This window comes from Notothenia coriiceps, unplaced genomic scaffold (assembly GCF_000735185.1).
Source record: "Notothenia coriiceps isolate Sejong01 unplaced genomic scaffold, NC01 NC01_scaffold00026424, whole genome shotgun sequence".
NCBI lineage: Eukaryota > Metazoa > Chordata > Actinopteri > Perciformes > Nototheniidae > Notothenia > Notothenia coriiceps.
The window spans coordinates 704,336-726,780 of record NW_011359125.1 but is presented as its reverse complement, the minus strand read 5'-3'; the positions used below and the strand labels follow the sequence as shown (position 1 = coordinate 726,780).

General features: G+C 40.1%; 1 protein-coding gene across 1 annotated transcript in view; it reads right to left on the bottom strand.

Annotated features, from left to right (window-relative positions):
- atrnl1b (attractin-like 1b) overlaps positions 1 to 22,445 on the bottom strand; it is a 93,339-nt gene that overhangs the window by 63,718 nt on the left and 7,176 nt on the right. The window contains exons 6-14 of the mRNA XM_010784725.1: positions 21,388 to 21,562; positions 20,413 to 20,500; positions 18,056 to 18,311; positions 18,005 to 18,009; positions 16,396 to 16,630; positions 15,121 to 15,312; positions 10,075 to 10,308; positions 8,905 to 9,042; positions 6,689 to 6,782 (exon numbers count right to left, since the gene is read on the bottom strand). Of these exons, the coding sequence (XP_010783027.1) occupies positions 6,689 to 6,782; positions 8,905 to 9,042; positions 10,075 to 10,308; positions 15,121 to 15,312; positions 16,396 to 16,630; positions 18,005 to 18,009; positions 18,056 to 18,311; positions 20,413 to 20,500; positions 21,388 to 21,562 (1,417 nt within the window). The remainder of the gene's footprint in view (positions 1 to 6,688; positions 6,783 to 8,904; positions 9,043 to 10,074; positions 10,309 to 15,120; positions 15,313 to 16,395; positions 16,631 to 18,004; positions 18,010 to 18,055; positions 18,312 to 20,412; positions 20,501 to 21,387; positions 21,563 to 22,445) is intronic.

Sequence of the window (22,445 nt, the reverse complement as noted above, 5' to 3'; positions counted from 1 at the left end):
AGCAATTTGTAGTTGGATATATGGATCAGTGGTTTATATCCACAGCATTCAAGTACTAGAATATCCCTTAATCAGTATTAGAACACTGCTTTTAAAAAAAACTATTTAAATAGCCTGGTAAAGTGGCAGACTTTAAATGCCAAATGTTGAAGAAAGAACAAAAAGCAAGACCTAAACATTAACATAACTGACTGGTAAAATGTGTTCAAAAACTTAAATAACTCAATTAGAATAGATTTTACAATAGGTATTTCTGGCAGGCTGTCTAAAGGTAGGGCATGTAAGTTTGAGAAACCGGCTCGAGATCGCTATAATTTGAATTAATAGCACAACCGGAAAAATCTGCCACTTCCAGTTCCAGAGCCCCTCTCCAACACACAACGAACGCGCCACATGACCAATGAGGGCCACGGATTAAGTTTGTGCACATGATGGAAGGCTGACAGGCAGGTAGGCCATCCAGTTACTTTAGCCGGGCCGGCTAAAATGATTGGTCGTGCTTTTTACAGCGCTACGGCTTCCACAGATGACATTTTGTTATGAATTCTTTGTCAAAGCACTTTAGATATTCATTGCTATCGGGATGTTAAGAGCATTCCATGGAATATAACAAAAAGTGTATCTCGAGCCGGTTTCTCAAAGTTACATACCCTACCTTTAACATCTGCACTGACCAAAGCTCTTAATCATAAACTTTGTGATCAAGATATTGAAGTAGACAGGAGGCGTGGCAAACATAACGAGAACTTCTGCCTGTTTGCTCGGAGACATTTTGATTACAATAAAATGCCTTTCTACCACTAAAATAATGCATGTTGTTCAGTTTGTGAAATGTATACTTTTTTCTTTCTTTTTATTAAACACAAAACTACTTATTACAAATGATAAAAACCTGTTCTTCATTGTTAAATGCATTCGTTTATACATTAAGTCTGAGTAATAAGGGGCGTAAACGGCCTTCACTGGGGAATAAATATACAGTTTAATTTCCCCCTTAAAGACCCAATGGAGCAAGAAAATACTTTTTCCAATTCTGATGACAACGCAGCCAACGCAGAAACAAAGACGCAAACAAAAAGTAGTCATTTCCAGAAAAAGAATACAACTATAATTACCCTGTGCTTAACCCATGGTTTGTGTTTGTAGCAAGTGTGAAATGACTGTAAGTCCAGGGCGAATGAATGTTGTCTCCAGCTAATGAGGGTCATAACCCAGGGCTGCACATGGTGTGAAAATTGGACAATTACGAGGTTCCATTTGCCTCCGATCCATTGTTGTTAGTTGACAAACATTGTAATTTATGAAGCCTCGAAAAGTCTCCACTCTCCACACAAACACTAACTGATTGTATTATTATTTAGGATGCAATCGCTATAACTTTCTATAGATTGAATACAATTCTAAATAAACAGCCTTTACACAAACTTTTCATGTGTATTTGTTAAAAAAGGTTGTGATTGGGTTTCTTAGGGCCTTGTAATGTTGTGAGGTTAACTTAAACAAACACTATACACACGTTTCACACAGATATTGCACCATCTTCCAAAATTGTCCGGTTTTTAAAGGAGGTAATTATAAATCATTTAACATCCACAAAGTGTTACGCCAGGATCAAGGCTTTTCAAAGGCATGTAATGAGGGGAAACGTATGGCAGTGCTCATTGGATTACAGGTTTCTTCATCTCCATTTGAATGCATCCCTTCGCTTTGTGCCTCTATCTTTACCTGTCTACAATTTACTCTGAACTACTGTGTCACCCCTCTGCTGTTAGAAGAACTACAACTGCACTAACAAAGTGGGAATGACATTCAAACATATCTCACGCTGATTTCGTTTCACAGTTGATTTTTATCTCACAGACAACCAATTAGAGTTGTTAAAATGGGAAGCGGTGTCGAGGAGTCACAGAAGACACCCATCGAGCAATGGAGGGGGGGGAAAACCAGCTGAGAGACACGCACGCTGATGAGGAGGAGGAGGTGACAGAGAGTGATGTTATGCTGAATGACTCTGCCTCTAAAAATAACGCAGCATCGGTTGTTTTGGAGCAATTTGGATTCACGAGACAGCCGGAGTCACCGTCTACGACATTGTGTAAAAAAAACTAAATGTCAGTCAGACGAGGGACTTATTTTGACTCCTTAAATAAGACCAGGGAGCAATACAGAGTAGAAAAGGTTGTAACTTGGCTTTGATTTTGTTTTAAAGAGTGACTTATTCACTACTTCAGACGTAACACCACTGTTGAGAAATAACAATACTATTTGCTATATATATACTTTGTGTTACAACTGGATGATACTTAAAGTGGACCTATCTTGCCATATTTGAATAATATAGTACCTATATAAAGGCATATTTATACTTTTTATTTTTCAAAATACCAAACAGATCATGCATTTTAGCCATTCCTCATTTCGCTCAATTTAACAATGGGCTGATTCTGTGAGAACAGCACCATCTACAGGCCTGGCATATGTACTACAGCGTCTCCAGCGCTTTCAAACGGCAATGTCCGTGGCTGTCTCCTCCTGATTGGTGGAGTTAGACCAATAGCCGTAGCGCCACTTCTGTGACGTCACAGAATTGTTCAAATCTGGATCAGTCTGTATCAGATCCGTTGCAGCCCCTTTTTAAGAGATTTGGGTATGGAGGAAAATAGAGAGGGTTGTGTTCCCTGGAACACCGGGGACACATATTCATGTATAAAAGACGTACAAAAGTGCATTTTGCATGATAGGTCACCTTTAAATACTTGATTATGTCCGCTTCTTACATCATAATGCTGCTACTTAATATTAACCATAATGTGTACTTATATTTTAAACAATGCGTGCTTGCCTCTTTATTTATCTTTGTTTATTATGATGTAGTATGTCCCTTTCCAGTGACAAAGCAAATGTCCCCTGCTGTGGAACAAATAAAGGATTTCTTATTCTGATTTGTAATTATTATAAATTGTTCATATTGCTAAATCTTATATATATATCTAATATACTGCTATGTCTCTTGTCCCCACGGTTGTGATATTGTAGCTACTGATTACTCAAGGGCCCTAGATTCAAAGAAACAATATGAACTGACCTGATCAGAAATGACTCTTTATCTAACCACCAGGTAGTGAAAGACAAGCATAGGTGCTCTGGAGGATCTAAATGGGGGTCAGGACACCGATATGGGGAGGAATCAGCACCGACACTCTCACTGTTAATATTAAATAAGCGGGGACAGGGTAGAGTGCTCTTTTACTACGGTACAAAGGACGGAGGACACCTCGGGCTTTTTTGACCTTACAGAGCATCGCTGCTGGAGCGTTTCAGCTGCCTGGCATTTGCAGATGGCAAGAAACACACTCACACACGTGCACCCGCATGCTCATCGTGGAGTGTATAATGCAACTCCCCTACACTGTATCTTAATTTAATCTACACCTACATGCATGCGCTAACACATCGGAACTTGAGGCAATCCCCCTCCACTGTATCTTAATTTGATCTACACTCAACTTGGAACCTTTGTCTACGCTTGTGCACACACTGGGATTAACAGGCAAAACACACACAAAGAGTGAAAATGTGGAATAAACATAAACAATGTCCTTCACACATACACAGGCTGGAGGGAGCACACACGTGTCCACTCTCAGAGCTGCTCCCGTACACCTCCAGCAGAAGAAGAATCCTGAATAATGTCTTTGTCTAAATGAGCTCTATAATAACAAATATTTCCCTAACCGCTGTCGTTTGACTCATCACTGTAACGCAGTGTGGGCCTCATCAATTGTTTGCAAAAAACAATTGTATTCTGCACCGATGCACCCCTCACTTCATTACTGCAGCCATTATTCGGCGGTCCTAATGGTGGTTGCGGTGCATGCATGTGTGAAAACGTGCATGTGTGTGTACATTGCGGGAAAAGACAAAGTACCCCTGTGTGGAGGTCTTTGTTGAAGGGGTTACTGCTCGGGATGGTGAGGGTGAGTGGCTGACAGAAACTGATTGCATGTAATGAGATACTAGAAATTACATTATAGGAAAAAGGGACTGTTGGTCAATACATACACCAATTAGATTAAACATGAACAATAAAAGGTGTTCACTCTGACATGTTTAAATGAGAAATTGATTTGAGATGAAGGATACAACTGAAATTAGATAATCTAATTAGTCTATAAGTGGGACTGAATTAGCGACATATTCTGGCCGTTTATGTTGCTGGCTACATTTGAAGCTGATAATCAGTAATGGGCTGCAGGAACTTTTCTCATAACTATCTCCAGAGCTGTATGGGCACATCCGCCCTTTAAGTGGCTGATGATGATCGGCCTGCTGCTGCATGGCCTGTCCTGATACGCAGCTCTGATTTCATTGGGTAGAAACTGGCTCGTTTGTGTCATGTTAGCCACCTGCTATCCTGAGAGTGGCTCTGCATTGTACTGCGTTCCATCTGGTAGCAGGACTTAAGGTGACATTTAGTTTGTTGTGCAAAGTGTCATGTATTCGCTGTCAGCGTCAACCGAGAAGAATTGGGGGTTTTGAAGAGGTGTCACTCTCCACCCGACTCTAAACACTTCATGTGTTTTCTCACTTTGAATATTAGTCAAAAGCGTTGATGTTATATCGATTGCATCATCCAAGAGATGAACTTTGGAATACATTTTAATAGGTTTTCATTTTTATTATTTTTTCAACACAACTAACAACGTTCAGTTTTATTGGCTGCAATAAAAAAATGGCCCTGACTTTAAAGATGTAACGGGTATACATCCTTGTGCAAATTATTCTTTTATGTTAGGTGTTAAGAAGACACATTCATGAAAACTGAATATAGGTTGGCCTGCAAAAGTATAGTTTGTATCGAGAACATGGTATAAAAATAACAAATCTACATGTAATCGTGTGTAAAAGCTACGGATTATGTAAATGTACATTTTCTAACATTCTTCTGCCCGCATGCTAATGCAACATGTGATTGACCTACAGCTCATGATGCCTCTAATGTGTATTAATTATGTGAAATGTTTTTCCATTTGAGACATGTGAAGGCAGTAAACACATTTTCCCAAACATAAATTAAGGCTACCAGCTCGTTTTATACCAATTCATTTTTGATGGACTCCCATTTACGAAAAAAATTATGTTAAGTGACAATTAAAAAAAACCTGACTTTGTTTGAGATTCACCATGTGAAGTTTATGACTACTAGTTTGGCTATAGAGGGATGTTTTCCCCGTTTTACTGAGGAAGACTAGCTGGTAAGAATGGCTGAAACAATCCAAAATGAAACATATATCCAATTAAACTTGAGAAATGAGGAAGGACATGCATGTTAGACTTTAAGAATACAGACACAATGTTGTTGTTTTTGTAAGAAAGAGAATATTAACAGAACTTTTGTTTGTTAAGTAGGAAAACTCCCATGGACGACTTTAAGAGCATCATGACTACTGTGACTATTGCTGACTAAACTGTTAGAATCAGTACGGCATGTCCAGAATGTGACTAAACTTTAAATGTTTTCTATGAAGGAGCATCAGATGTATTTTAAATATGGTGTGAAATGTGTAACAACACGTAGAGATGACACAATCTGAACACAGTGAGTTCAGGAAGTGTTCTTGAGACGGATAGAGAGAGAGGGGAAGCTGAGGGCATGGTGTGAGAGTGTGTGCGTGTGCGTGTGCGTGTGCGCATTCCCGTTTGCCAGTGACCCCTCTGTATCTCTTACTGCATTAGTGGTATTAAAAACATCAGTTCATTCTGCTTACAACTGGGAAAGCAGGCGGCTGAGTGGAGATGGTCCTCCCACACCAGGGGAATCCACCGCATCAGCAGAAATTCTGCTGGAGGTGGCCAATAACGCCAACTGATGGTTTTCTGTTTTTATTTTAATACCACAACATCCAATTGCCACATCGGAAGGAAGGGCGCTGCTTTAAGTGATCAGAAATCGATGCTCATGAACTGTGACCTCACAATCTATAAATCCCATTATATCATTTAAACAAAAGGGTTACTGAGAGTCAGGGTTCAAATACAAATCCACTTAATTTTTTTTTAATGTGTATACTTCTTTGTTGTGTCTCTCTGACTTCCTTATGACCGCAATCCATCACTAAAGAAATGAATTGCTGTGGCAACACATTCATAATCAAACTGACAGATGCACTGGTCCAGTTTGTAACATTTTTGGTAGAGAGTAAAAAAACTCCCCAAAGTCTCTATCTTTCATTATGATGTATTGTAAATGGTATTATTGCCATGTTATATCATTTTGTTTTATTTTCTATATGATCTACTGTTAATACCTGAACCAATATTCAGGTGTGTTAAGTAAAAGTATCACAAACAACATATAACAGCCTCCAATGAGTGACTGTCTCGCTTTTCAAAATGGCTACCTTTAAAATAGCCCCAAGCGTTTCATCATGGCACTATCCGAACTGATTACTGGCCCGGTGGCAGTCATCTGTTATGATTGACATTACCTCAAGTCAGTACATTTCTGTTGAAGCATTAATAGTTTTTCTCTTATTTTACCTCAATGGTGCAGATCAGAACTTTTGAAAAAGCATGGTGAACTGAAACCATAACGTTGTGTGGAACTAGAATAGGGTTATATTTGGAAATGTAACTGTGCGTGTGCGTGTGTGTGTGTGTGTGTGTGTGTGTAAACACGTGTACTCACAGCTGGCACTGGTCTCCTTTGATGCCCTTGGTGGTGCAGAAGCACTTGCCAGTTAACACCTGGCACACGTTTGCATGACCATTACACTTACAGGCTGAAAAGATGGAGAAGAAGAGAGGGGAGAGAAAGAAGGAATATCAGTATCAAACAAAAAAAACGCAGCTCTAACATCAGTTTAAAAGCTTGGAGCTCAGGATCTCCTGAGGGCACAATAAAGCATAACATCTCCACAACAGTTGTCTTTCCTTCACTCTAAAGCACATTGCTAGGAGTTTCCCATTGTTTGCAGTGTTTGTGCTAAGCTAGGCTACTTAAATCTCTTCGGCTGTACTGAACGGGCAGAGATGAAATTGACATTGATCTTTGTAAGATGGTAAACAAGTGTATTTCCCAAAAGATTGCCTCAGCTTCAAAGATCTGAGAAGTGACGGAGAAAATATGCCCCCCCGCTAGATAGGACATCAGGATACCCGCGGGGCATTGTGTGAGAGTGTGTGTGGAATATAAACAGTGAAGCAATAGACGTGTGAATTCGCTCCTTAAGTGCTTCTAGTTTGGCAGCCTTTCAGGTTTGCATTTGCAGGACAAAAAAAAAAACATTGACTCATTCCTTTCAGTTGACCGAGATGAAAACGACTGAGAAGGTGTATTACAAGAGGGTCAGCGGACATAGTGCTTCTTACGCATCTCACAAGAACGTACATATGAATATTTGAGGTGACAGCACTGCTTTTAACTGTGTCATAGCACTTTGTCCAACACTTGTTGTTATTGACAGCGTGTCATACAGGGATTTCGTTGTACTTTGTGCGAGTCACACTGGATAGCAGGGTTCACTAAAGGCCCACTGTGCATAAAACACACATTAAATATGCAATGGATCCCTGTCACATTAAAACATGGATCAATTGGCATGCAGTAATGATTGTCCTCAGGCTCCGAAAGTATAAGAGAATATTCCCTTCACTGATGCTCACCTGTGCAGTTTCACTGTACAGGTTACAGCCTGTGCATTAACAGATGGTATCTGAAACCATAAAGCTCCGAGGTGTGCGTGCGTTGCTCACAGTCAATTCAAACAATAGCCTCCATGTAATTTCTCAGGAATGCTTTTCATGTCTCATAAGGGACAAGCGTGGGTAAGTCTCCTCTCAAATAGGAATCTCTACCAGTCTTTTTTCAATCTCAAATGTATCCAGTGACGCCCATGAACATGCAGTCATTTTTATATTTAGTTGAATGCATGTTCCTATGCTACAACCTAATGTTTACACCCATTCTCCGTGTTGAGTTCAGCAAACGTTATGTGCCGTTGCTCGGAAAATGAGAACGGCTGTATAAATGATGGGCTGCCATGCAATTTATTCAGCAATGAGCAGGAGAGACAGATAATAAATCTGCATCATGAGCGGTTTAAAAAACCTAATCAAAACAGTTTTTGACGAGAGACAGAAACCTGAGCAACATAACCTGAGAACCGGGAAAAAATGAAGTATGTGCAGATGTGTTGGAATATTCATTAGGCCTTTATGATATCAAAACAATCTCCTGTACGTGTGTCAAACCCATAAACCGAACATCCTAAAAGAAGATAGATGACGCATTCTTTTTTCAACAAAGCATGGATTTAGGGGATGTGACCTTCAGCGTACCACATCTGCTCCATGCTCACTCTAATGTCAGAAAGTCACAGTTAATCTTGACATTTCACCGTCTTTAGTGAGAGTGGTTATTTTCAGCTGAGGTACTACAGCAAAAATAAACCATCAGAGACCAGATGTCTGTTTTTCCTTTGGTTGTTTTTCTGTTAATGAAACCACCATATGGAGGAATATTCCCATTAATCAAACAGGACAGAGAAACTGTCACCAATTTGTATCCACACAACAGTGCCCTCTGTTGGTTAAGATGCTGTATTACTGTGTGTTTATTTATTTAGAATTCAATGAGTAGCGAAGATTCCTCTAGGAGTTTAATTACCATTCGCAAACAGCAGGTCTATTCTAAATACAATTAAATAGTGAACGTAATTAGTGTTTGCTTAAACTTAATGTAGATTGTTAACTAAAATAAAATATATGCAGGTGATTGTGAAAAGATGAAGGCGGTCAGATGTTAACCACATCAGTTGACTGCTTCACCAAAACGATAACAAGTAAATCCGTTAAGTCTCCTGTGAGCAGAATGACTCATTTCTGTGGCGATGCGGCACTCACCCTGGCATTTGCCGCCATTGGTCGGGTCTCCATGGTAACCAGGCATGCAGGTCTGGCAGTGAGGACCGGTGGTGAGGTTACGGCACTGTTCACACACACTGCCGTTCACACAATTGCTGTGGCCATTGCACTGGCATGCTGAGAAAGAAACAGAGCGAATGTTGAAAATGCAACTGCAAGGTCTTCTCTGACTTCCTGCATCTTTAACTACATATTTAAGAAAAGTTCCAGATGTTAACATATTGAATAACTTGTGAATATTACAGCTGTATTTGTCATGCTGGGGGGTAGAAGACAAGCTAACACAAGGTGGAACTAGCACTTTTTTTATTATTAGAGACAAAAAAAATGAGTAATTTCTTCCTACATGCTCGCAGTCACAATCTCAATGTGTCTGCGAGTCCCATTGGACCCTGTTGAGTCAATTCTGAGTCATTTGTGTAACACAATCTTTTTTTGCCCTGTAGCTAATAGTCAGCTAGGATTTTGACACCATCCCAACAGAACTTACACTTAGGGTTGTTGTTGTTATGCTTCCTGGAAAAGCGACAAACCCATTAGAGCTGTCAGTAGCTTGTGTCTGCCATGTCATAATAATTACTATTTAATCTGATTTTATTTTTATTTTTTTAATGGCAGCCACTTTTAATGAACTATGTGTCCAATTGGAAATATAAATGAAAGTACTCTAATGGTGTGGTAAACAAACGTCAAAATAATAAAAAGTGTTATTCTATGCAAGATTGATTCGTAGACTAACATACTTTAATACTAAACTAGTTTGTATTGAATGTTCTCCGACAGTAAAAATGGATTTTTACAAATAATTCCAACTTTGAGAATGAAAAGGAAAACTAAGAGACCTAAAGGATTAAACCTTAAATAAGAAAAATCACCTCAACCCCTTAACATGTAACCACTGAGCATCTCATATTCTCAAATTACAACTAGCTGTGAGCATATCATGACATGACGTGGCTGTATGGTCTTGGGCTTAATGACAGCATTAAATGCCGCACTAGCATAAGGTTGCATCAAGTCCTCAGGGAGGGATAAGTTGCATAGGGAAGTTGTAACAAGAATCCTTCATAAGAACAACCTCTCAAGTAGATAAAGTAATGATGCATGATCTGTAATTTCAGTAAGACAGACAGGAAGTGGATCATTTACCGGGGCAGTGGATGAAGGCCCACTCGAAGCCTTTGTCTTTGGGGCAGACGCCCGGCTCCAGGACCATGTCCGAGGGCTGGACCTGCTGTCCCTGCTTCGCCGGTCTCTTCAGCGGCCCACGGTAAGAGCCCTCCGTGCAGAGACCCTTCCCCGTGCTGCTGGGGTCTCCGCACCACCCGCACTCAGGCTGCTCCAAACATTGGGAACATGTCCGCAGGCCGGAGCAGTTCTGGGCTGAAGGAGAGGGAGGGGGGTGAGACACTTGTGATATATTTCTTTGAAAAACTACGGTTGCATCCAAAATCTTTTGCTTTGTTTATATTGCTTTGTTATTAGGGACGTAATTCTTTCTTTCTATATTGATTTTTTAGCTGCATTTGTCAATTGCATTTCATTTTATCATTCAATTAGCCCAGTAGTCACCTTGAAACAAACCGCAGAATGCAAATTGTAACAAAAAGGTCCAATGTGGTTTCAGGTTTTATTTGCTTAGATTTCAGCCTTTTAACAGACAAATTCAGTCATTTCTTAGCCTTGAACAGGACATACAGATTAAGGAACATTAACGTACTTTGCACTGAAAACACAGGCTGGTCGCTATCCAGCGAGCTGTCAGGTTTAAGAGCACGTAAGAAGACAAGAGATGAACATTTAACAGTCGATAGAGAGGGGGGAAAGCCATAGCAGGAGATAGAAAATGTGTCTACAAGCCAAGGCCAGTGAGAAAAGTTTGAGCAAAGTTCAATAAAAGGATTAAATGTGATGTGTGAAGTGGCACCTCGCTGTTTTGTCAGTTTGGGGACGAACTTTCAAGCCACTTAATTGCTTGACAAGTTTCAGCGCCGCCACTTGCCTGCCAGACAGACTCTTCAGGGTGGGGAGAAATGCCACTACTATTTTAAAGGAGACAAACATTGAGTGCTTTTACCTCAGTTTATGTCAAACAAATCTACAGCGATTCTGCTAATGGATGTGAAACCATGACAACGGCAGAACAATCAGTACAAAGTAAGGCCATTTAAGTCTGTTTTGACGACATGACGCAAGTGGCAGATTTCTCACTAACACACCATTCGGAGAAGAGAAGCAGCTGGATGAGGACTTTTGTCTGGCCATAACACAAACGCATGATCACATACGAAATCTGCCATTAAAACAAAACAGACATTTTCCACATGAATTTCGACAGATAAACCAATACGTGTGAACACGAGCAAACTAAATCTGATGCCTGGAGCCGTTACGTGAATTCAATGATGATTATGACTAGCTCTGTAAGGCAAAGTCACTGTATCGAGTGTTAACAGCTTTTCCCAGAACAAATAAAGCTTGTACTCAATAGATTGTCCTGAGAAGACTTTATTTATTTATGGAAGCTTTCAAGTGTATTTTAAAATGCACGCAAATTGAACTTGTTTGATGTTGCTTGTGAGGTAAGACACTACAGAGATTATTCAAAATGAAAGCATCACCATTTCGATATCCGTCTTTTTCTGTGTTTAACGCGGCTGCAATATCTTCACGAGTAAGTGGATTTACTATATGAAAACATCTTTTTAATGTCAGTTTACTGTTTTACTCTCCCTACTGCTCTATTCAATTTAAGAAAATGGTTCCTCCATTACGACAGTGTTCTGCACAGAGCAGCATTAAGACCAGTAACTCTTAAAATATGTAGAAATCCAATTTTCATGGAACTTAAGCATTGTGAGCATTTTAATGGCAGAGATGCTGAATGATCATTGCCTGAAATTTCTAATGGCATATTTTGCTTTAAAATAAATTATACTAAACTATTAAAAAAAAAGGCTTTGGGTACAACTAATTACTTTATTTAGAAAGAGAAAATATGCAGATTGTTTTTGCTTTATTAATCGATTCATTATCTTTCCTTCTATTTAATAACAGAACATTTGAATTACAAATTATTTATTCCCAGAGGTAATAATCATAAAAAAGTTAGTTTCTCGCAAACAAGGAAAGATCCATTTTACCGTCATATATGTTACATAAAGCAGTAAATACCCACATTTGAATTGAAAGTGGACCTATCATGCTATATTTGAATAATATATTGTAGGGCCATACCTATATTAGGTATATTTATACGTTTTATTTTTCAAAATAGCAAACAGATCATGCATTTGATCCATTCCTCATTTCGCTCAATTTAACACTGCCTTTCATGCTCGGATTCAGTGAGAACAGCACCATCAGGTGGCCTGAAATATGTACTACAGCGTCTCCAGCGCTTTCGAACGGCAATGTCCGTGGCTGTCTCCTCCTGATTGGTGGAGTTGGCCCAATAGCCGTAGCGCCACCGTCCTGACGTCAGAAAAGTGTTCAAATCTGGATCAGTCTGTATCAGATCCGTTGAACCCCCTTTTTAAGAGATTTGGGTATGGAGGAAAATAGAGAGGGTTGTGTTTTCTGACACTTGGTGAGTTCCCTGACACACCGGGGACACATATTCATGTATAAAAGACGTACAAAGGTGCATTTTGCATGATAGGTCCCCTTTNTGTGCCTTGGCAGTCTCTGTTTCTGACACTTGGTGAGTTCCCTGACACACCGGGGACACATATTCATGTATAAAAGACGTACAAAGGTGCATTTTGCATGATAGGTCCCCTTTAAATGTTTGCCTCTATTGCTTAAAGTAATACAAAAAAGTTTACTTTACTAGAATACACCCAGTCAGGGACATTGATGTGGAAGAACAGGCTGGTCCTAATATTAACGATCAAATCAAGCACGGAGGAATATGCTTTGAAAACATCAAAAGTCAACTTGACCTTGCATTTTTAAAAGTCTGTCTGTAAAGTAAGTGCAGCTCAAGGAGATGCACTCTTGTTGATGAAACAGAGGGCGTGTTCATACTGTGGCACAGAGATGTTGATGTGTTTGATCTGGCAAGATATTTCTACACTGACGCTAAAGAGATTTTTGGATCACTACTTACCTGACAGGTAGAGATCACTAGAACTGCTGTTAAAGAACATAACAAGAGTCCTTCCCCATACAAAAACAACAAACCAACAACTTTTAGAAACTCACACATAACTTCCTGTGCAATGTCAAATCTGCAAAAATTGCCTTTTTTTCTGAGAAAAAATGCATTTCTCACACTCAGCATTTGTTATGATACTACAGGGCTTTTTATCACAAGGTTGAGTTTTTAAGTGCATGTATTCGGTCTGCTCAGCATAAAGAAAGCCTCTTGATGCACTGGAAATGAGGAGTAAAGAAGTAAAGTAGGTGAGGTCATTCAATACTTAAGTGGTGATTGAAAAGAGTTAATGTGGAGGAGCAAAGTCAGACAGAGGAAGCTGAAAGAGAATAAAAGAAAACAGAGAACATGTATAGGATACCCTTCTCTGTCCTTCACGCCATAAGGGACACATTCCTCAAGACAAATATCCACCCTGTTCAGAAACGGGGTTACCTAACACCATCTGACGCAAATGAATTGGAGACTGCACCCTTCAGCTCCCTAAATGTGTTACTCGCTAAACCGGTCAGAGATGTTTTTACGATCCGACAGAACCAAGGCTATAATTCAAACATCACACAGTCGAGCCGCGCCGACCTTCAGGTGAGGGAACTCTCTAAACAACTTGACAATGTGACGGGGAAATACTGTTAACAGGGTACCTCTGAATGTGTCCAGTACTTATTTAATTTGACTTTTTATATGATGACAAATAAAGAATACCAAGCAAAGAGAGCAGATGTGTTTTGTTGGTTCATGTTTGAATTTAAGCCTGTTTGACTCTATCCATCCAACCCTAGTGGGTAGGGCTGTCCCGAATACCATTTTTCGGGCTCCGGATATTCGGTAGTGATCAGCAGCGAATATTCGTTCCGCGCGGGGAAGGAGAGTTAGCGCAGTTGACAGGAAGTTGTTGTTGCTATGGAAACAACGTGACGGAGATGAATGGAGAAAAAGTCATATCTACATATAAAGACGGAGAAAGTCAACGATAACGTTTATGGTTAAGTGTTAGCCCCCCCCGAAGAGGCACAAGCTCTTACATTGATGTTGGAGATTTCAATAAATTCAAGAAAAGAAAAGACGAAACGAAATTGAAACCCGAATAGTACTCCAACGAACGAATATTCGGATATTCCGGTACAGCCCTACTGGTAGGTAATCCCTTTTTCTATCATTTTAATTATTTGTCTTGCGAGTATAGCACCTTATAATTTGGGTTTAATAAAGAGGTCAAATTAAGTTGTTATTATTTTTGTTATCCCCAGTGGTGCTTTTATACAAATGGTATGTACTTGTACAGAATATTTAAGGATCAAATGGCTTCGAATTGATTTTTTAAAATTCTGATTCCCTTTTCTTTTCTAACCAACAGACATTTAGTCTAGTATTTTCCATCTGGAATACATTTTTAATCTATAGTCTGCATCATAGTTCATCTTTGAAAGGTTTATTTAATTAAGATACAGCCTGAAAAGGGAACACTTTCATTCTGATGTTTATTACTGTTCATTCAAAAAAGGGCATTGGCTAAATAGCATTTTTCAGCGCAGGGCTCGACTAAATTGCGACAGCTCCTTAGTTGTTCCCTGGGTAAATGTATCCCCTGATTCTTCTCCAAAAACTACAATAACATTCACATCAACATTACTGTATTTGCAGCCATTGCCATTATGCTTCTGTTTTCATTCACAGTGTTAACATATTTGTAGGCTTCTCTAAAACTGTCCATAAACCACTTAAAGTCAGCTAATGGTAAAGGTCCCATCTGCAGCATGGTCAACCGGGAAATCTTAAGAGTTGCGTTGACGATATGTGAGAGTAATTGGCCATTACAAAGCAAAGCAAAACAAAAAGCTTCCATAGCCAATCACAGGAAATCACATACAAACACCTCCCGCTTTAAGCGGTTTTCCCCCCTTAAGCTCCTTTCTGGCAGTGATGAATATCGACTGCTTACAGAAGCCAATCTGGTGAAGCTTATTGCACCTTAATGCTGGACTCTGGGCTTTAAAGACACCTCATTTAGATGAAGTTCAGTAAAAGACACTTACCCAAACAGTCTCGAGTCTGCCACTCCAGACACTGTCCGTAGGGGAAAGAGACGACGTAGGCGGTGGAGTCCAAACAGCGCTGGGCATTTCCGCACCACATGCACTCCATGGCCTGGTTGGTGCAGTTAGCACAGCTGGTGTGCAGCGAGCACGGCTTCTTACAGGCTGGACGGCTGCTCTGGTTGGGGTTTCCTGGACAGCAAAGGACGAGACAGAAAAAAAAACATGACAAAGACTCTTTCTCCAAAAGCTTTATAGTCATATGAACAAGAGCATGTGTTGTTATTGAATAACAGCCATGCAAAAAATATTCAAAAAGAGAAGAGATGCTTTATGCCAGACTATAGCTAAAATCTTAAATCCCAGGCTACTTATATTCTATTTTAATTAAAGGGGACCTATCATGCAAAATACACTTTTGTACGTCTTTTATACATGAATATGTGTCCCCGGTGTGTCAGGGAACTCACCAAGTGTCAGAAAACACAACCCTCTCTCTTTTCCTCCATACCCAAATCTCTAAAAACGGGGCTGGAACGGATCTGATTATTATTTGAATTTTTCTGACGTCAGAAAAGGGGTGCTCCGCCTATATGGGCAACTCTCCACCTATCAGGGGAATGAGAGACCGCTCGAAAGCACTGGAGACGCTGTAGTACATATGCCAGGCCTGTAAGTGGCACTGTAGTCTGCCACAAAAGCAGCGAAGAAGACTTCTCACAGAAGCAGCCTTTGCAAAAACAGGGCTGGAAAAGAGCAAATAGAGCGAAATGAGGCATGGCTAAAATCCATGATCTGTTTGGTATTTTGAAAAAAATACTTCACAGACATGTTTTATATAGGTATGGCCCTACAATATATGTTTCAAATATAGCATGATAGTTCCACTTTAATTACTTGCTATTTTATCAGTTTTATTGTGTTGCACTGTTGGAGGAGACTGTGACCTAAGATTTTCCTTGTCATAACTACACTGTAGCTACCACATGACAATAAAAGCCTTGAACCTACTTCAATAATGCTAAATAAATTAAACGTAACATTAAATAAAATAAAACAGCGAGGGAAGGGGGGAATTGACATAACTGTGCAAGAAAGTTGCAAGAAAAATAAAAATATATATTTTATCAATTATATTGAGATAATCCCAAATGTGAATTTAAATATTGTACAATACAATAAATAGTGCATACGGAAATAATGTATAAATATGACAATATACCCATGTCATATTACAAACAGATCACATATTTATGAAATATTTGCGCGTCTTACCGGTAGCTTTTTCACAGATGAGGCCGTGGGCGGTGGCCGTGCAGGGATTGGCTCTCAGGCCGGACACCTGGGTCTCCTCCAGGTAGGCACAGAACCCAGAGTCACTGGGCTCTCCGGGCAGCCATCGCAGGCTGCTGTTAGTGAAGGGGGACATGTCCTCCCAGCCCCAGTACGACACGTTGATCTTCCTCAGGCCCACCCAGGGAGAAAGCCGCTGTGGGGACACGGCAAAATACTAAAAACCCAGAGCAACCGGATGTTAAAATGCAAGATAAAACAAATCCAAACTCTGCCTCTGTTCCACCATGCTAGGGAATAAATGTCTGACAAATGTACACCTGGGAATCAAAAATGCCATTAAAAGTCTACTGAAAATAATTACACACGTATAATTTCTTATTTGCCTTCAGGATTCAACTTGTAATGTAATGGGAAATGAGATGTCAAGGCTCTATTTGGAACAAACATGTGTATCTAAATCCAGCAGACTGACAACAAACGATGTTCTCATGAATACAGCAGGCATGACCAAACTAAAATCATCAGTCCACTTCACAATTTTCTTCCGGTGCCAGGCGATGTGAAGCTGTGGTGAGATGAGGAGAGAGAGTGTTTGCCCAAAAGCATCATTTCCATTAAAGAGGAAGAGTCTTACATTCTGATGTTGTCAGGACAGTTTTTTTCTTGTATAAACAAATCATTATTTATGAGTCATATTTTATGAGCAATTTTCAGTACAGTAAACCCAAGCAGAAAANTTTCAGAGCGCATCAAGTTTAAAATACCATCTACAAGCTGATGCTGACAGCCCCGCTCCTGCCGTCCGCTTGCGGCAGAGGCAGACCACACTTCCACGCTCACCGGCAGGCACCCACTGCATTGGGAGGACTGGGAGGGTGTGTGTATGTGTGGCCCGAGCGAGCGAGAGAGAGACCTTACGTGTATTGTTGTTGTTAGCATCTGGTGCTAGCTAGCTGGGCTAACGGATATAAGGAGCTGTTTAAATTAAAACAGAGGAGCGACATTTCGCCGACAACTGCGCCGAGCACTTGACTTTATGCAGGCAGCCAGGCAGCGGGACAGTGTAAAAAAAAAAAGTCCACACACACACACACACACACACACACACACACACACACACACACACACACACACACACACACACACACACACACACACACACACACACACACACACACACACACACACACAGTATTATATGAGAGAGGTTCCAGGTTGAATTGAGGCAGATTTTTTTTATGTTCAGAGGTTGCTGTGTTTAATATTCATGACAATATTTGTCATTGTTCAAATGATAATAAACATTTGCATAAAGCATAATGTGTCCACTCATATGTTGATAAGAGTATTAAAAACTTGAAAAATATTCCTCTAAGGTACATTTAGAACAGATAAAAAATGTGCGATTAACTATGGACAATCATGCGATTAATCGCGATTAAATATTTTAATCGACTGACAGCCCTAGTTTTTAAGTTTTAAGTTTTAGTTTTTAAGTTTTTAAGTTTTAGTTTTAAAGACCCCCATAGAGCTCAGTTTATAACTCGAACCCTGCCTACAATGTACTAAACGTCATAATAAAACAAACGGGAGCTGGTAGAATGAGAAACAAACAGTTACTTAAAGCTGCGTGACTCACTCAGGTTGTACTCCTGGACGTTGCTGACGTAGCTGTAGATGGGGGAGTAGCCAAAGATGACAAGCATGATGGCCTCGCCCTCGTCTAGTAGCACGCAGTGGGCCGAGTGCCCTTCCACCGCGTAAATCTGAGTCTGTGCACCCCCCGCAGGAGTTCTCCGCTGCCACGTCCGGCTGGGTAAGTTGAACACCCACAGCTCCTCCGTCGCGTTCATCAAACCCGCCTCCAGCTTCCCCCCGAACATGTAGATATCATCCTGAGGAGAAGAGAGGCCTTCAAATAAGCTTAAAGTGATACCTGCTGCTATAAAAGTGGATGGAAGGTTAAAGTGCGTCAAGTCAAAGTCAACTTTATTGTCAATCTTTCAGTTTGTGTTTACAGACAGAAAGATCGAAATACCGTTTCACACAATCCCAAAAACCAAAACAAATATAAAAAATATGTACTTACCTATACACAATCAAAATACACATTTATACATATGCACACATTAAGACCTAAATAAAAGCACAACAATCAATATATACAAAATAAAAGTCACTTCAATATCTTTGAGAATGTACATTAGTGCAAGACTGTCCAGAGAAGCGTTGAAATAAATACTTTTTTTAAAACCAGAACATAATGCTAGAAAATGTTCCTTTTCAAGCCTGTTTTGTCGTAATTCCTTCATCTACTTACTGTTGCGATAAAGAGGAATATTGCACACTGAGAATATGAAATGTTCCCATGGATATATTACAAACATGCAGTGTTTCCCCTATATACGAATAGTGGCGGCGCAGCGCCGCTGCTGAAATATGAGCGCCGCTGCTAGGTGAGGTACCCAAAAAAATAATAATAATAATAAGTGGCGACCCTTTTTCCTTTTTGATTGTTTGTTATGTAGATTTGTAGTATTTGTGTTACTGGCATAGGCGACACAGGCGGTCGCCTAGGGCGCCAGATCTGGGGGGCGCTGCGCTGGTAGCTCTGGGAGGGAAAAAACATTTTGGACGTCGGCACTCATCCAAATGTTCGGCCTTGATGTAACAACATTCATAATTAAGTAAATGTAACACCCTTTTCACCCCGGTTACACGTTTAATTTGCCCTGTACGGTGGGCGCTGTAAGTGATGAAAGTGGGGGATGTTGGCTTATCAGGCGCCCGCAGCTCACAGCCAAAGTGCGAGCGTGGTAGCAAGAGAGCGAGCAAGCGAGAGGGCGCACCGGTACCGGCGCTGTTGTTATTAGAATCTGGTGCTTGCTGCGCTAACGGATATAAGATGTAGATGTTTCTACAACCAGGGTGGAGGAGAGCTCTCCTGTCAGACTGAGAGGCTCAGTGAGGTTAAGGACTCTCTGAGTATTTAGATAGTTAATTTTAGTCTAAGTTATCTCAGTGGGTCTCAAACGTTTTGACCACAAATTATGTAAACACATATTTCCAAGGCACGCCTTTATAATTATTAGGATAAATAAAAACAGGTTTGAAATCATTCCAATGTATACTTAACCAAAAATATCGTTTAAAGTTGGAGAGATACAAAAATATGCATAAATAAATCAATGTTAACGAGGTAAAAATAAGATATGAATGAACAACAAAAATAAAATAAGCTACATTTATTTGTTATTGGCTATGGTAGGTTATTGGTTGTGTTCACATACTTATTTGATTATTAAAATGTAAACCGATCTTTTTCATATGGGCGTTTTAGAGTTGTACCCCCTACATCAGGTCTCTAGTAATTGTGTGCTCAAAGTGCACCAGATTGAAGCATTTTACTGGACCCCCCTAGAGGATGTGACGTCCACCCCCCAATTCAAACATGTTCATACAATACTGAATATATTTGAAGCCATTTTGACGTCTATTACCTATGTCAATACGTTTCTGCAGTGTATTTGTCTTTTGTAGAGATTTTTCATTTATTCTTTACACATAAAATGTCGCCTAAAATCTCACCTAGGGCAGCAAATTGTCTAGAACCGGCCCTGGTACTAGGCCTCAAGAGCCTTTCTTGTGCTGACACATGGCTGACACATAGAAACAAATTGGCGGGGCGCACTTCGCACGCGCACACACTAAAAAATTCCACGCGCTCCGCGCTCACATTATACTGGGCCCACGTGCCTTAGCACCGCTGCTATGACTCCATCCTAGGGGAAACACTGAGTCATGTGTCTAAGCTTTGTTTATAAAAGACATGTAGCTATTTGAAGATGACATTATAATACTGAACAAAAATTCCCAGTATGAGCAAACTTTATTTTCTCTCTTTCGCCTTTCTAATTCTGCCTCCCTCCTACGGACAGTTGTGGTGTTTTTTAAATCCTACTTTACCCAGAGAGGAAGAGGCCTGCGTGTGTTTACCTGGTAGGCAGCGAGAGTGTGGCCGTATCTTGGCACGGGGCCACCACTGACGGGAACGGTGCTCCAGATGCCACTCTCCAGGTTGTAGCTGCAGAGAAAAGCAACAGAACATTACACTCTAATGCATGAACACTTCTGAAACTTATTGAATTACCTGCACAAATGTTGATGTCCCTCCCTCACTTCAAGTACATCTATTTTCATCTCACGATCAGGTGATTTAATCACAAACGGTGGCAATTTAACTCAGTTCTAAGAGGACATGACTCAGCACATACTGTAAGTCAGTTCTTAAGAGCCCTCAAGGAACACTTAATACTCAATTAGGCTAAGTGAATGCAACACCTATACATTCACAAAGCACACCATTGAAACTTTAAATCCGGCACTTAGTGGTTTGGACAAACAGTCCGATGGAATTCTTAAGGAGTCATCACATTTTCCTGCATTTCTCCCTTTAGTTGTTTTTGCTTAGATGTGTATACGATATGCGAGTATTTAAAGGAAGGGCATGTTCAGAACTTAATCTAAGACATGAGCTTTTAAGGAGTACATAAAACTCTACCCAGGCTTTAGTGGAAACGAAAATGATTGAGCAGTCAGGGCAGGTTTTGGTGTTTTTGTTTGTTAAACCCCATTTCACGGTAGACTGGACAAACTAACTAAACACTTCCTATTACCTCCACCAGTGTGATGTTTTCAATTTGGTTTGTTTGTTTGTCAGCTGGATTGAGGTAGAACTACAGGCCCGATTTTAATAGAACACGGTGGAAGGGTGTAGCATGGGCCAAATAAGGACACATTTCATTGTAGTACAGATTCAAGCCATGGGGCAGATGGGTGCAATATTTTTCACCCATTGAAATAGCCCTGACAGAGTTCTGGGTTCCCCTACTTTGGATGTTGCCATTACATGTTTTTTTTTAAACGGATTCTTTGCATGTGGAAAAATAAATATTATGCAACATGACTTACTTGAGAATCATCTGGAAGGAGCTGTAGTTGAACGTGTATCCGCCCACGACCCACATGACCTTTTCCTGCACCACAGCCTTATGGGAAGCTCTGGCGAGTGATGTGCCAAAGGGTTTGACGCTTGGAAGAACCCAGAAGGACTCTGTTGAAGGAACAGTGAGAGCGCAGTCTGGGCCTAAGAGATAGGATGAGGAAAAAACAATGTTACTCGAGATCTCAGCTCAACATTTCTAAAATAAAAACATAAAACTATTTTAAGACCAAGAACTTCTAGCTAAATCTATTTAAGGGATGGGACTTTTCAGAAGTATCCGCCACATATTTTAATTCCTACTCATTCTGAAGAGCAAACATGCCTCTAAACAAAAGCATTACCACTCCTTAACCGAACATGACAGGCAAGGAGGTGTAAATATGTTAAACTGTGTGTGAATGAAGGCCGTGCTGAAAAAGCGCATGCCTCTGCTAATGATACTGTCAACTTTCATCACGTGAAAGCATTTGGTACCCTCCAGCTGGAGGCACATAATAATAATAATAATAATAATAATAACTGTCACGGGGCTTACCGATCAGCATTGTGACACAAAACAACACAGCTGTTCACAATTGTCTGCTAACACAGTCTTCATCTTTTACATAACCATTACAGCAGACATGGGAGGAGCGGCAGCATGGGATGTTGAAAGTATGTTGCACATGAGTCATACAGTAAGTGCGTATTATGAATGTGGGGAAATGACTATAGTTATTATTATAAGTGTGTGAATGCTTAACAGGTGCTGGGACTTCTTATTGTTAGTGTTCCTTTAAATCATTTATTTTTATCGCTAGAAAAACCATCTAAAGAATGTATTGCAGTTAGGATGTATACAAATCAGATTCAGAATATTATATCTATCACGGGGGAATTGTGTAACATAAACATGTGCTCAATTTCAGAATAAAATAAATGTAGAATATAAATATTGAGTTAGAATGTGCAATAGAAAACACATATACACATAACATAACATAGGAAGTTAAAGTAAAATGTCTCATAAATGAAATAGAATACA